This window comes from Python bivittatus, unplaced genomic scaffold (genome assembly GCF_059951505.1).
Source record: "Python bivittatus isolate LINGU-HERP-01145 unplaced genomic scaffold, Pbiv_v1 ctg000120_np1212, whole genome shotgun sequence".
In the NCBI taxonomy this organism is placed as follows: Eukaryota; Metazoa; Chordata; class Lepidosauria; order Squamata; family Pythonidae; genus Python; species Python bivittatus.
The window spans coordinates 7,600,398-7,614,674 of NW_028277037.1; the positions used below are offsets into that span (position 1 = coordinate 7,600,398).

Below are 14,277 nucleotides of genomic sequence, written 5' to 3' on the forward strand. Positions count from 1 at the left end.
ATCGCAAGTTGAGTTGGTCGCAAGTTGAAGTAAATTTTCCCATAAGGTTCAATGTAATTACCGTTAATCCGTTCTGGCGTCCGCGGACCACGCGTTAGGGGCGGAAAAACGGCCGCTGACCACGTGGCAGGGCGGAAAAATGGCCGCGGACCACGTGGAACGGGCGGAAAATGGCCGCGGACCACGCGGCAGGGCAGAAAAACGGCCGCGGACCACGTGGAACGGGCAGGAAAATGGCCGCAGACCACGTGGAACGGGCAGAAAATGGCCACGGACCACGTGGCATGGGCGGGAAAATGGCCGCGGACCACGTGAAACAGGTGGAAAATGGCCGCGGACCACGTGGAACGAGTGGAAAATGGCCGCGGATCCGGTTCGTAAGTCGAGGTGAGTTCGTAAGTAGAGGTAAATTTTTGGGGCCGGAGCTGATCGTATCTCAAAAATTTCGTAAGTAGGGGCGTTCGTAAGTAGAGGTACCACTGTATATGTAAGTTTGTGTGGCAAGGGAAAAAATCAAGAGTTAAATATAAAATACTTCAAAATGCAAAGGAATGAGGAGGATTGGGACTGCCTGATTTGAAACTCTATTTTGCAGCCTGCTTCTTAGTTTGGATGAAAGAGTAGATTTTGCTGGGAAATAAAAGAATTTTAGAATTAGAAGAACACCATCTAAGGTTTCGATGGCATGGTTTTCTATGGTACAATAAAGTTAAGGTTAATGTAGATTTTAAGAACCATTGTATTAGAAGTGCCCTACTGAGAATATAGAACAGATATAAACCCAGACCGTGCCTGAAAATGCCTTCATGGGTCTCAGCACAAGAAGCATTTTACAGGAAAGAAATGGTAGGTAAAGAAAAATGGTTAACTTATTGAGAGTTGTTAGAACAGGAGCATGGAGAATATAAGATGAAATCAAAAGAGCAATTGGCTGCAGAGGGATTTAGTTTTCAATGGTTTCATATGTATAGTTAAAAGAAAGATTTAAGGTAGATAATAGGACATATGGAACTGAGCAGCAGAAGACAGAATTTGAAGCTGAACTATGTACAAACGATGAACATATAATTGCTAAAACGTATAACTTTTATTGAAATTTGAAACAAAAAAGAACAAGTGAAAGCCTATGATAACATGGGCTAAGAACTTTGGACATAATATATTGATGGAACAGTGGGAAAATATGTGGTTAAAATGACTGAAATTTATATTATGTTATAGTCTAAAAGAGAATTTTTATAAAATGATGTACTGTAGGTATATAACTTCAGAAAAATTGTCTAGAATGTATAAAGGTACTTCAAATTTATGTTGGAAATGTGGACAACATGAAAGGTCATTTTATCATGCTTGGTGGACTTGTAAAAAACGCCAGAAATTTCTGGGTTCAAATACATATAATGATACAGAGAATTTTAAAGATCAATATTCAATTGAAGCCAGAACTTTTCTTGCTGGGATTAATAGACAACCAATTAGAAAAGAGCCATGGAAGATTACTTTTATATATGATTACTGCTGCGAGACTATTATATGTGCAAAAATGGAAAGACTCTGAAATACCCAATGGAGGAATGGTTGGTGAAAACGACAGAGCTAGCAGAGATGGCAAAATTAACTTGCTTGATTAGAGAAAGATCAACAACTACATTTATCACTGACTGGAAACCCCTTATGGACTTTTTCCTGAAAAAAAGAGAAAAATGAACTTCTGATTTATGGGTTTGAAGATTAGAAAGGGTAGCTTATGGAAAGAAGGAAATTATGATGTAACTTTAGAGAGAGTGCAAAATATAAATGTATTTATAACTGCTGTCAAGAAGATTGGAAGCTGCTTCTTTATAATCTTTCTTTTCCTTTTCTATTTCTTTTTCTATTTTCTTTCTTCACTATTTATTATTTTTCTTTATTATCTTTGTTTTCTTTTATGGTTTTTACTTTGTTAAAAATTTCTTCAATAAAAATTATTTTTAAAAACCTTGTTGCTTGAACATTTTATATTACAATAGAGTGCACATGGATACACAGTATATGATATTAGTGTCAAACAAATCTGTTACCAAAAATGTTTCTAATTTTTGAGCATTCAAAGGCACATAACTAATAAGTTTTGGTTATATTCCCATGATTTATATGTAGGACTTGAACCTCCCAGTGCACTAGACTTCAGAAATACATTAAAAGGAGTAGAAAAAAGCCATCAACTACCATGTTACTAAAGAAAAAGAAAACTACTCAAAATATTTCCTATTGTCTCTCACTTAAACTCCTGCAATAATCATTAAGAAAAAATTGTACCTGCAGTGTATACAGATGGGAACATCTTCATGCTCCTGGTATTCTCTCATTAGACTGATCATATCCAGAATAGAATCAAAAGATGAAGGGACATCATGGTCAGGCCAATTGACATAATGAAACTGATATACTCGACGTGTTTCCTAAAGAAAAAGAAGGATGTTACATTATGTATAAAACCATTCCTTTTGAGAATATATTTTTGTGATGAAATTTCTCATTAATAATGGTTAAGTGTACCATACTAAAGAACTAACATAGATGGCTTTGCCTAAATTGCTACGTCTGATTTATTTGGAACACTTGCTAGATGTTCTCATGAATATTACACTAATGGGAGAAAGAAATACTTTCTAACTTACATACCTTTATTTAGGGTACTATACAAAAAAACTATCAAAATAAATTAAAGAACTGCACTTGGAAAAGAACTCAGATTAGGTAAAAGTACAAGATTTAATATTTAACTTCTCCATACTTTAGATTTCAACGGATTAGAAACCTGCTTGTAAAACTGCAAGGTGAAAGCATCTAAATCTTATTTGTAAAATCTACAGCGAGTTCAGTCCAGCTCCCAAATATTTTAGAACATTAAGCAGCTGAGCACCTGAAGCAAACTGAAGTCAAACTGACCCACACCGTTTAAATGTAAAAAAGTAGTAAGTGGAGGAGTGTCATCTGAAAGTCAAGATGAATCAGTGGTATCCAGATGGCTGAGGCAACCCCTATGTATTATTTGCAAGCTCAGTTTTCATCGTCCTGCTGTGCCTACCCAAGAACTATCATCTCACTAGTAACTGCTGTCTACTAAGGCTTTTTACGCTCATCAATACTCCAGGGGCTATTCTGGCTTTCTGCCCTAATGCTATTATTGCCAGATAGTAAATACAAAGCCCTCGAGTCTTTCTTCAGCTAAAAATGGTTTGCGTCAAACTATTCCTGCCTTATTTCTAAAGAAAATTGGAATATCTTATGTTGGTCCTTCCAAACCACCAGAAATAAATAAACAAACAAACAGCACACTGCTCTGTACTTGGCCTTCCCTTACCTGAAAAGGGGACACTGCACAGCTAAAAGGACAACTATTTATAAAAAACGAAGAAAAGTAAGTGGCAGGTAATAAAGAACGAAAAAACATAAATCCCTATTATTCTAAGTGAAACAGAATTTATCTGCCAACTCTCACAAACTGAAAGCCATTCCATTACACCATTAATATGCTATCCAAAACAGTTAATTTATGCTGCACATAAGCAGCAACTAAAATAAGAATTCTATTATGTTTAGCTTGATTGGGGGACAGATATTTTATCTACTTACATTCTGATATTCAAATAGCAGAGTTCTAATATAGTAATCTGTTCTGGCCTGTTCAGCTTCCTAAACAGAAAGAGAGCATTATGAGTAGATTAAAACTTTGCCCAATTTTACTTCATTGTTGACAGTAATGTGAACCTTAATAAAAAGCAAAAATTTGAATGACTTTGTTCACAGTAATATGGAAAGTGAATTTAGATTTGCTTTGTTTCAATAAAACAGATAAATGGAATTCAGACTTTGTTCAGATGTAACATTAACCACAGCTACAGTTAGCAAACCAATCTACATCTACAATGTCATCAAACTAGAATGGTGTTTCCCTGTGATCTCCAGCTTTAAGCAAATTATGGGTTGAAGCCAAGTAATCTCGAATATAAGAAAAATAACTACTTGTGCAGTTCCATACATACTTATACCAAGACTTAAACCAGAATGACAGCAGTGTTATAAAAAATTCTATAGAAGTTGATATATTTTCATGTTCGAATGACCAACACCCTTATTGTTCCTAGGTCAGAAAACAAAAAAGTGGAATGTAAATTTATTTATCTATAGGCACTTCTCTCCAGTATGTGAGATTGTGCAATTTGCTGAAGCAGAAGAACAGAGGAGATACAAAAATAAATCAAATAAGGCATAAAATAGCTATTCAATAAGTGGAATATTCTTTGTGTATGAAGAAATTATTTTTATTAGTTATAGCAGTTTTGTAGAGATGGGGAGGGCATAATGTATCTTACCCCTTTCCCCACCTCCTATTGCAGTTACTCCTCATAATGCACGAAACAGAAACTCAGTCTCAACATAATAGGCCTATTCTGTTTTTTAGTGAAATTCCAATTCACAGGCATAATTTAAATACTGGCTCTCTTCCTTTCTACAATTCACCATGGAAATTCAAACAAATCAGTTCTGAGTTTTCATCATTTCACAGTTCTGCAGCATGGTAGCACACTGATACTTCTACAGCCATTCCTTTCCATATTATCTAATGGCAATTTGGAAAAACAAATACAGGTTTTCATCATTTCATGACAGCATTAAACTTTAATTCATCATAGAGACAGGTAACCTTTTTCAGCGATAAATCTTTTTCCTGCTCTCCCTGACTACAATAGGTATGCCCCAAAGTTCTGGACTTTTGCTGGGTGGTTAAGTCTTGAAATTAATGCCTCAGGACTCCCTTAAATAGTGGGGAGGAGCCTGACTTTTGGCGGGGGCCACTTTAAGGGATGTGATAGGAGCCTTAACCTTCTACAAAGGTTAAAGCATTAATTTTGCCTCTTAACGCAGCCCTGAACAGGAAAAAACAGTCTGAAATGTGGAGTTCTTGGTGCTCTCAGAACTTGGTTGTTTGCTTGAAGACATTTCATTACCCAGTTAAGTAACATCATCGGTGCAAGTAAGTGTGGGGTTTGCTGCCTGTTTATATGCAGTAGCTTGCCTTGCCAGTTTTTTTTGGGGGGGGCAGGTATAGTTTCCTCCTTGGTGGTTCCTTGATTAGAATTTTGTCTGATTTTTTGTCAGACTCTCAATGAGTCTGCCTCATTGTTTGTCTGGTGCTGATCACTGTTTATTCGAAAGTGGGCTGCTGGAGGGGATGTGTTGTAGTCTTTTTGTTTCTTTCCTAGGTTTTTTTATTGTCACTTTTGAATGGTATGTAAATGTGGTTTATCTCTGTGTCTACTGATGGCTGATTTGCCTAAATGCCAAGCTTCCAGGAATTCTCTAGCATTTGCTAACACAATATACTCTACCTAGCCAAATACATTAAGATTGAAATACCCAGACTCATGGATCTCATCAATCTTTGCCTACTGCTGCATATAAACAGGTAGCAAACCCCACATTCACTCACACTGATGTTACCTAGTTGGGCAGTGGGATGTCTACAAGCAAACAACGAAGCTCAGAGAGCACCAGGAACTCCACAGTTCAACCTTGAGCTACATATATTTTCTTCAATAGGAACAGTCTGAAATATTCAACTTTTGCCACTCTGGGAGGAATCTAGGACAGGAAAATAGGATACCAAGGCCCCAGGCTCATCACCAGTTTAGCATTGCATGAATTATCACATGCAAGCCTTACACCCTTTAATAAACCCAGTTCAGCTTTGTGTAGAAACTGAGACAAACCTAAATATGCTTACCAAAAAGCCAACTTTAAACCATGATTTATGGAGCTTGCTTTCTTTAACACATAAGCAACAGTAAACTTTGCTCACACTGACCAGCCCATCCAGGTTTGTGCAAATCATCCAACTATGACAATTTAAACATGGAAGTAAAATCTGCTAATCTTCTTCTAGTTGCACGAGAGTGGAGAAGAGGGGGAATGTCAAGAGTTGCCCACAGCATTGTTTCATTTTAAACTATAATCTGAATAAGGCTAATGTACAATTTCTCTATTTCTGAAGTTTAATTTCAAGAAAAAATGCTCCATTATTAACGCACACATTCTTTCATTCTATACTACTGTCTGAACAAGATATCAATGTAGCATTACTGAGGATAAGAATTTAGAAATCTGCTTCTGCTACTCACACAATTATTTAATTTATTCCAACTAAAACACTTCAGAATCACTAGTGATTAATTCATATAACTGCAGAAGAATGGAGTTTCTTTAAAATAAGTTAATTTGTTCAATGTCCACACAAATGTGCACATTAAGCACAAATTACAATTTCATTTCAAGGCTATCAGTCATAAGAACACTTACACAAGAAATGTGGAATGGTCCAAAGGAAACACCTTCTTCCCCATACAGTGGCCAGTAACGTTCACATTTTTTCTGTTAGCAAAATGTGCAGTTTAAAAAAATATACACACTTTGGAATACATACATTTCATGCTTTAAATGGATAAAGTTCTCCTAACCTTTTTAGTTCACAATCTACTTTCTTGGTTTTTCACATTCAGTCTTTTTGAAACTTGAAATTTCATACCAATATTATGATTTGTCTTGATGTCATAAAATTTTACATTGTAAAAATGTTCATAACCTTGTTATTTAAGTGGCAGAAGAAAATACTAAATTGATTTACTAAATTGATCAAATACTATTTGATTTAACTTAAAATGGACTCTTGAAATGTCTATAGACTTCCTTTTAGTCTACAAAAGGAAGTAGACTAAAAGACCACTAGTTGTGGTCTTTTCTAGAGATTTTTTTCACTAAATAAACCTAAAACTGTACGTCAAGATTTAATTTCATTATCACAGGTAGCAAATTTAGCAAATGCATAAGAAAACTAATGTTATCTATACATACCCTTCCCATTTCAAATTCTCGACAGGCCATTACAATAATCTGGGGGGGGAAAAACAGATGTGACTATAAAATTTGCCAAAATCCTTGCCCTACTGAATCCCTGTAGAGCTCTTGTCTGCCAATACATGGGCTGCTGCATTTTGCATGATCTGAAGCTTCCAGGTAGTCTTCAAAGTCAGCCCCATGTAAGTGATCTCATATACTTACAAGGTACTTCATTTTATTTGTTAATTAAGCCTTAATCAGAGTAAATCAGGGGGAGAGTCTCTTAATTCCACAGTATTGCCAACATCTTTCCCAGCAAGGATTTAGTATATCTCATAATGATAGAACATTAACAGGTGGATAATATTTGAGAGATCAGGGGCTGAAATTGACAATTTTCCAGAGAGCCATAGAAGGTTATTTCTGGAAGAGGACAAAACTTCCAGCCCTTTTTGTAATTGCTGTTTTTCAGCTTTTAGGGTAGGCATTAGTACGGGGAAGACTCTGAGAGACTCAGTGCCATTATTTAGCTCCCAAAAACAATTTTTTGGGAGCTGGGGATTCTAAGACTTGAAACAGGAGTTGATTTGCCTTCCAGAGGCCTCCTGCTCCCATTCCTATCCTTAATTGCCAATCCCAAAAGGCTGAAATTATCTAGGAGCTGGCCTTTGTGGGAGATGTACATATGAAGGGTTTAATGGTTGGGATAGGAGCATCAGCCTTCCTGAGGCCTCCCTGCTCTCATTCACCTTTAAGAAGTCTGAAATAAATATGAACAATTGAAACACTATTGAAATTCAGACAATCTGCTTCTAAATTTTGATAGGACAATCTTGGGTGCTGAGCAGCCAGAAGTGGCCTACCGCAGTCAAATCAGTATTAGCGAAAGTTCACAAAATGTAATCAATTCTGTATTTAAATTACTTACTGCAACATTGTACTCCCATATCATCCTCCAGAAATCTATTACTGTATTTGCTAGTGGTCCCTGGGTAGCAACATATGCTTTTGGCCCATGTACTCCCTAAAATTGCAATATACAACTGAATATTATTACAGAATGAGATACATCTTGACACTGCTCTTACACATAAAACGTCCAAGATAATATCCAAAGATAGATGTGAGAACAAGTATATGAATTTTCAAAATAGATACAAAGTATCAACAAACTTTACTTTTCAAATCGAAAGGAAACTTTAAACAAATCCTAGGACAAATACCAATTTTTATTAATAAAATACAAGTTAAGTAGCAAACCCTCAAATAAAAGTTCACAGCCCAAATGGTTGAGCAACTCAGGGAGCATGCTTAGCCCTCCTTCCATATACAGACTGCAAAATGCAAGAATTATTCTCATTAACTGATTGCTCTTCATATTGCTCTTGTTTTCCTAAAGTGAAACAGTTTATTTAAAAACAAAACAAAACCAACACCCTTTTGAGATTTTATTTAAAGGATACAGGACTCCATTAAGAAGCACCTAATCTGATTTTGAGGAAAAGACACTTCAGATGCAAGGATCTGGAGGCCTAAAATCTAACACATATTAGCTATTTTCTATTATATAAGCTGCTTTGGAAATAATACATAGTATTGCTTCTATAATATAGATACATAAAACAATGATGTTAATTTATTTCTGCCTTCTGGAAGAATTACATATTAATTTGTGATTAACATGTTATACTTCCAAAAGGCAGAAGTAAAAAGGTTTCACAATGTGCTTGGACTTTATAACATATGTATCACATGCAACCAGTCAATTAATTAAAAGCTGTTCAATTACCAAGATTCTTTATTCAAAACTCTTAATTAAGACCTCTCTCTTATTCACATTCATATTAGTACAGTCACTCAAAACAGGTTATTACATATTGCTATAATTAGACCTTTTATTTCCTTTGGTTTTGTGACTAATTTTGCTATATTAGTTTGGCAATTATTGTTTCCTGAACAAATGGTTTACAGGGTCATCTTTTCTTTTTTCTTTCTTTTTTGTTTTGTTTTTGGGGTTTTAGCTTCTTTGCATTCAAGCTCAATGGAATCACACACAATATCAAAGTTGGTTTCCACTCAGAAATATTAGTATTTTGAAGTATTCACAAGGTATCAGCACATTACACAAGATAGTAAAATTACATTAATACATACCTTAATAAAATTTGCATTGATGTAGTCAGAATCTTGTGTGGGAGTTTTTAACGTCAGTTTAACTCTACTGTGATCAACTAAAATATAGCAAATTTAGGAAAAAATTACTTTGCATGTCAATAGGTGTGCTCCATAAATCAAATACCGATTAGTCATTTGTGCAACTGCTTTGAATCTTAACCTTCCCCCTTCATTACACGACAGGAATAACCACTCATTAGGAGGTAATTGCCCAAAGTAGCAGATTTGAGGATGGGGAGATATTAGTGACAGCCCTCAATTGTTTTTCCTGTGCTTTCCTCAGCCCTTCTGCTCTTCTGGAGAACAGAAAAGGTATACAACACAACTTGTCTTGCACCCTCCTAGGTTAGTCTTTTATCCTCAAGTTCAGAGAAGACATGAGCCCCACCAGCAGTACTGAAGAAATAGTCAATTTCCAGTCTACGCTATGTGTCTGCAATGAGCAGAAGCCCTATCTTGGCTTTCACTTCCGGCAGACAATGTCTTAGATTAGTGCAGTCCACTTCATTATATTTCAAGGTCATTAGCCCCAAGCTGTGGTTTTTTAAGAACACACGGAGCTGCAACAGGGAGAAGAGGCAGAACAGCCCTAGAATATGAAGTGCTTGAGGCTGCCTTCTTAAATGTCATGGAGTTCAACTCAATTCCTTTAGCTAACTCTACATATATGTAGTCTTAGCATCCCAATAGTCTAATCACACAACAGGCAGTGAAGGAAGATATTTCCTCATGTTGTTGTCATTTATAAGAAGATAAATGATTCCAAGGTAGAATAAACAATAAAAACGAGTAGTTGAGAGAATCAGTTATTTCTCCAAAGCAGCCAAAAAACCAGTCAATTGCCATTATTTAAAATGTCATGACTACAGGAGAACATGAACAAACCTACATGTTTAAACTTTGCATTTTAACTCTAGTTAAATTTTCACAAATACAGTGTCTTTTTTCTGCTTTGTAGCTATCACTTAAGTACCATGTACCTTCAAATAAGATACTATCAGAACCCTATATACTATGCACAGTTAAAGTTCATTCCAGATTCTCTCTCTTTTTCCCTAAGAGAAGTAAATTGTAAGAAAAATGACTTTTTGAAAGTAGATGGGCATATAGATAAATAGCATGTTTGATGATTCAGAAAAACATTTGCTACACTGGTTTGGAGGTCAAACTTAATAACACTTTTTTCAGCACTGGAGACAGTGTTTAAATAGTAGCTGTCAGGATGGCAAACATAAAAAGAAGCATTAATTTAGGCAGATGAAACATCTTTGGAAAAATATTCTTTTCAGCAAATAATTACCATCTAATTCACCTACACACAAGAGTATAAATGTTAACAAGAAAGATAGCTTAATAAATGTTATTAAAACGTCTGTAGAAGAAACTCAGACTTACATGGCAGTATATCTTTGTATCTGTTCTTTTTCACATTTTCTTCTTTTTCTCCAGTGATGGTTGGGTAGATCTTTTCTGTTCTATACTTTGTTGATAATCTCCTCAATCTCTGTAATTAAAATGTTCTAAGTTGTTACTTATTTAGCAGCTCTAAATACTTTTTCCGCTTGGTCTCCATCTACAAAGGAATATTTTTAGCTACTTTCCTCTACAACTTTTTCCATAGCCTTTTATCTTTACATGAAAAAAAGATGCCAAATAATAGAGTTGATTAGAGAAATCAATCACATAAACCATAAAGGCTTCCTCACATACACACATACACACCATGAAGCACTTATTTCCAGAACTAAGGACAAGCTAATACAGAAAAAAATAGAACTCTAGGATTAGTTACCCAGCTGCTTTGTTGCTTTCAAAAAAATTACTCAAGCTATTGGTGATTAAAAATTGACAGTATAACATTGAGTCAAATGAGAGTAAGATTTAAGCTGCAGGAATGTACACAATTTTCTGTTATTCCTTCTTCTTTAATCTGTTGAGTTTTAAACAGGAACGTAGCCATATAATACAATAAAGTTTAATAGCCGAGAAGCATTTTTATGGAGTTGCTAGCACTCATTGTATCAGATGTAACTGTTTACACAGATTCTAAGCTACAAAAACATATGTAACAATATTTATTAAGGTGAACAATGTAATTACAAAAAGTACAAGGAACAAAAAACTAAGACATTGCAAGGGGGAGGGGAAATCTACAGAAAGTAAAGAGAAAAATTTGTGCAACAGAAGTTCAGTAAATAAATAATTAAGCACTCCTTTTTCAAGAACATGGCTAGTCAATTGGTAGTGTAACAAACAACATGAACTTTGGTCAAAATAATTCATTTTTAGGCTAAGCACAAGAAACTGATTAAGAATCCCTCAAAAATAACTTCCACCTTATGTCTCATTTATTTCAGGAAGCTACCACCGCCCTAAAGAATTTTATACATCATCACGCATTACTTATTTCATTTACATCTGCTATTGCTCCAGTAGCTAAAGGCACTACACAGAGAACTTTCTCTCATGTTAACTTCATATAACCACCCTATGAGTTCTGCTTGTTCAATGTAAAGCACATGATGCTTGAGAAAAAATGGCACACATATGACCAGAAGCTGAATTATTTTTAACAGCAACAATACAATTCCTGGTTCAAAGCTATCAAGATAGATATATTCAACATTTCTAGAGACTTCCTGAAGCAAATTTTTGAGGTACATAAAGAGAATTCTTAATCCACAAAAAGTTAGTTTATGTAATTCTGGGTAGTATCCTGTAAATCCTGTAAAACCAAGCTGCATTAGACAGACCAGTATTTCTATAGATAGTTTTCAAAATGGTTCTGGATTATACAAAAGGAAATGCTAAAACCACCAGTTTCACAAAATGAGCATCTTCTATATATCCATTGTACACATGACCCAGGAAGGAATGTCTTTACAATATACAGACTAATGAACTTATATTATCAGTTGATTGCAACTGCATTAAAATATTCTAAATATGACAGGTATTCCTAAAGTCTTTCCAAAACTGATAAGACTTTTAGTACCATATATAATGGGCAATAAAAATATATTGTGCAATATATTATATTAACTTTTGTCCACATATGCTCAGCTTTTACATATCTATGTAATATTTTATTTTTCACTGAATCACTACCTGAATCAGCTCAAGATACAACTCCTACTGAAAAATACTACAACAAGCTTTTTCATTTATTTAGTCAACTTTTACTGTGTTGAATATAGGAGTCTTTTTTCCAGATAACATCTTTCCCATCTGCACCTATTTGTATTAAATTCATTTCCTCTACTGGTAGAATTTTTCCTGGTGTACTAGGGAATAAAAATATTAATCTAAAAAGTACCTCTGTGTTTCTTCTAGCAAGTGTATATGATTGAAGCCAAAAAATTCATGACCATAATATGAGTTATATTGTTTCAGCAATTTGTAATCTTACCGGTTCCAGGGTAGTCTTTCTTTTCACGGAACTGTATCCCTATCTAAAGTTTCATACTGTATTGTACAGATAGGGTAAAGACCAAAAATAACCCTGTCTTGACTTTTCAAAATATTGTGCTTATAAAGAAATAAGGAATGATAATTGTTGCCTACGTGTTATCAGATGTAAACCTGAGATCATCCTTATCAAAGCTGATCTATAAAGTGTAAAAAAAAAAATACAGTATCAGTTTTGCCACTGTTTTCAGAGGTAAAACTAAAATGTCACTGATTTTTGTAGTTATTACATCTTGTTCTTTAGCTTAATCTTTCAATGGAACTGGGAAATACAGCTGAAAAAATAATTTAGAATAAATTACTGGACTGATATTAGCAAAAAAAAAAAAGAAGAAGAAAAGAAAATGCCTCAAGCTGTTTTCAATCAACTGGAACTACATGTCTATTTTTTTAGTCACATTATCAATACCTAGTTTTAAAAAATCCTTGTTCATTGAAATCTAGGCATTTATTCAGAATGAGCACTTTTCTTCTGCCATTGTTTAGTCTTCTCCCTGACTCTCCCTCAGCAAAAACAAAAACCCACAAAAAAATTATTCTAAGAGCTTAATCCACATTACTAAAATTTACAGGAAGTCTCTCTACTGTTTTGTCAAAAGTACATTTCTTGGAATAGGTTAAGTATAAAGTTATAACTGTGATGAGAGGACACTGAAGCAACAACTCTTTCATTATCCTAGAGCTCCTCAAGACTCATTTAGTATCAACTCTTCCTTCCTCTCCCATCTGTAATGAAAAGGAATTTAACAATATCACCCTAACATTAGTCGAACTATATTTGAATACTGATCTGAGCACTTAATTGCTTCCTCAAAATCATCACCGTGTTCTGATGCAACTTTACAAACTGTGCCATAAAAATGCTGGGTCCCATTCACAGCTATTGTTTAAGGTAACATGTAATGCCTGCAAGCCTGACCATAGTGTCACATCCTGAAATGCGAAGATTTACTCTAGTCTGGAAACAAATATGGTAGCATATAGAGAGAGCCACTCCATTACAGACTGAAGATAAGAAATTGACAGATGCCTCCTCAGAAAACCTTAAATGAAAGCTAGTTTTTGTTGTGTTATCAACCCTGATTACTAATGGAATAAAATATCATAGCCAGATCACATCCAAGCTAATTTTAAGGCACTTACTCAATACATGTTTAGCAATATGGTCTTCTATAATATTTGTGTTGTTGGAATACAGAAATACAGAATACAGAAATTTGAAAGATCTTCTTTTACAAATATATCTATGAAAAGAAGAAATCTTAATTTCAAGCACTAACTTTGTCACTTATTACATAATTAATTGAGACTGTAATCAACTATCAACTACAAACACTAGTTTCAGAAATGCACAACAGTGATTGAAGAGTTCATTTCAGGTAATTCCCTACAATTCATTTCAGTCAAGAATGCCTGAAGAAGAGCTTTAGCTTCTAACACTCTAGCGACTCTACACAGATTGTTCAAAAAGTGGTAAATACCATACAAAACTCCTTGTCCACCAGTCCACCATTAATAGTCTAATTCTTCCTCACTTTTATTTACTAAATAAGAATTTGTATGTTAGGTAACTTCTACAACAAAATTAAACATTTGAAAATACTATGACATTAAAGATCTGTACCAAGAATCTTCTCCAGTCCAGACTCAAGAATTATGAAATTCTGTACATGAACAGCACTTAAAATATAAAGCCTTAGCCATCTGGGCTTTTTCCCAGATAAATAAATAGCAATTAAGCTATTTACCATCAGC

The 14,277-nt window shown here is 34.7% G+C and overlaps 1 protein-coding gene across 3 annotated transcripts in view; it reads right to left on the bottom strand.

Annotated features, from left to right (window-relative positions):
- PTPN12 (protein tyrosine phosphatase non-receptor type 12) overlaps positions 1 to 14,277 on the bottom strand; it is a 74,027-nt gene that overhangs the window by 22,774 nt on the left and 36,976 nt on the right. For all 3 annotated transcript variants that reach the window (XM_088134935.1, XM_088134934.1, XM_088134936.1), the window contains 7 exons: positions 10,450 to 10,558; positions 9,034 to 9,110; positions 7,808 to 7,903; positions 6,895 to 6,933; positions 6,343 to 6,414; positions 3,619 to 3,678; positions 2,299 to 2,441 (listed from right to left, as the gene is read on the bottom strand). In XM_088134935.1, the coding sequence (XP_087991061.1) occupies positions 2,299 to 2,441; positions 3,619 to 3,678; positions 6,343 to 6,414; positions 6,895 to 6,933; positions 7,808 to 7,903; positions 9,034 to 9,110; positions 10,450 to 10,558 (596 nt within the window). The remainder of the gene's footprint in view (positions 1 to 2,298; positions 2,442 to 3,618; positions 3,679 to 6,342; positions 6,415 to 6,894; positions 6,934 to 7,807; positions 7,904 to 9,033; positions 9,111 to 10,449; positions 10,559 to 14,277) is intronic.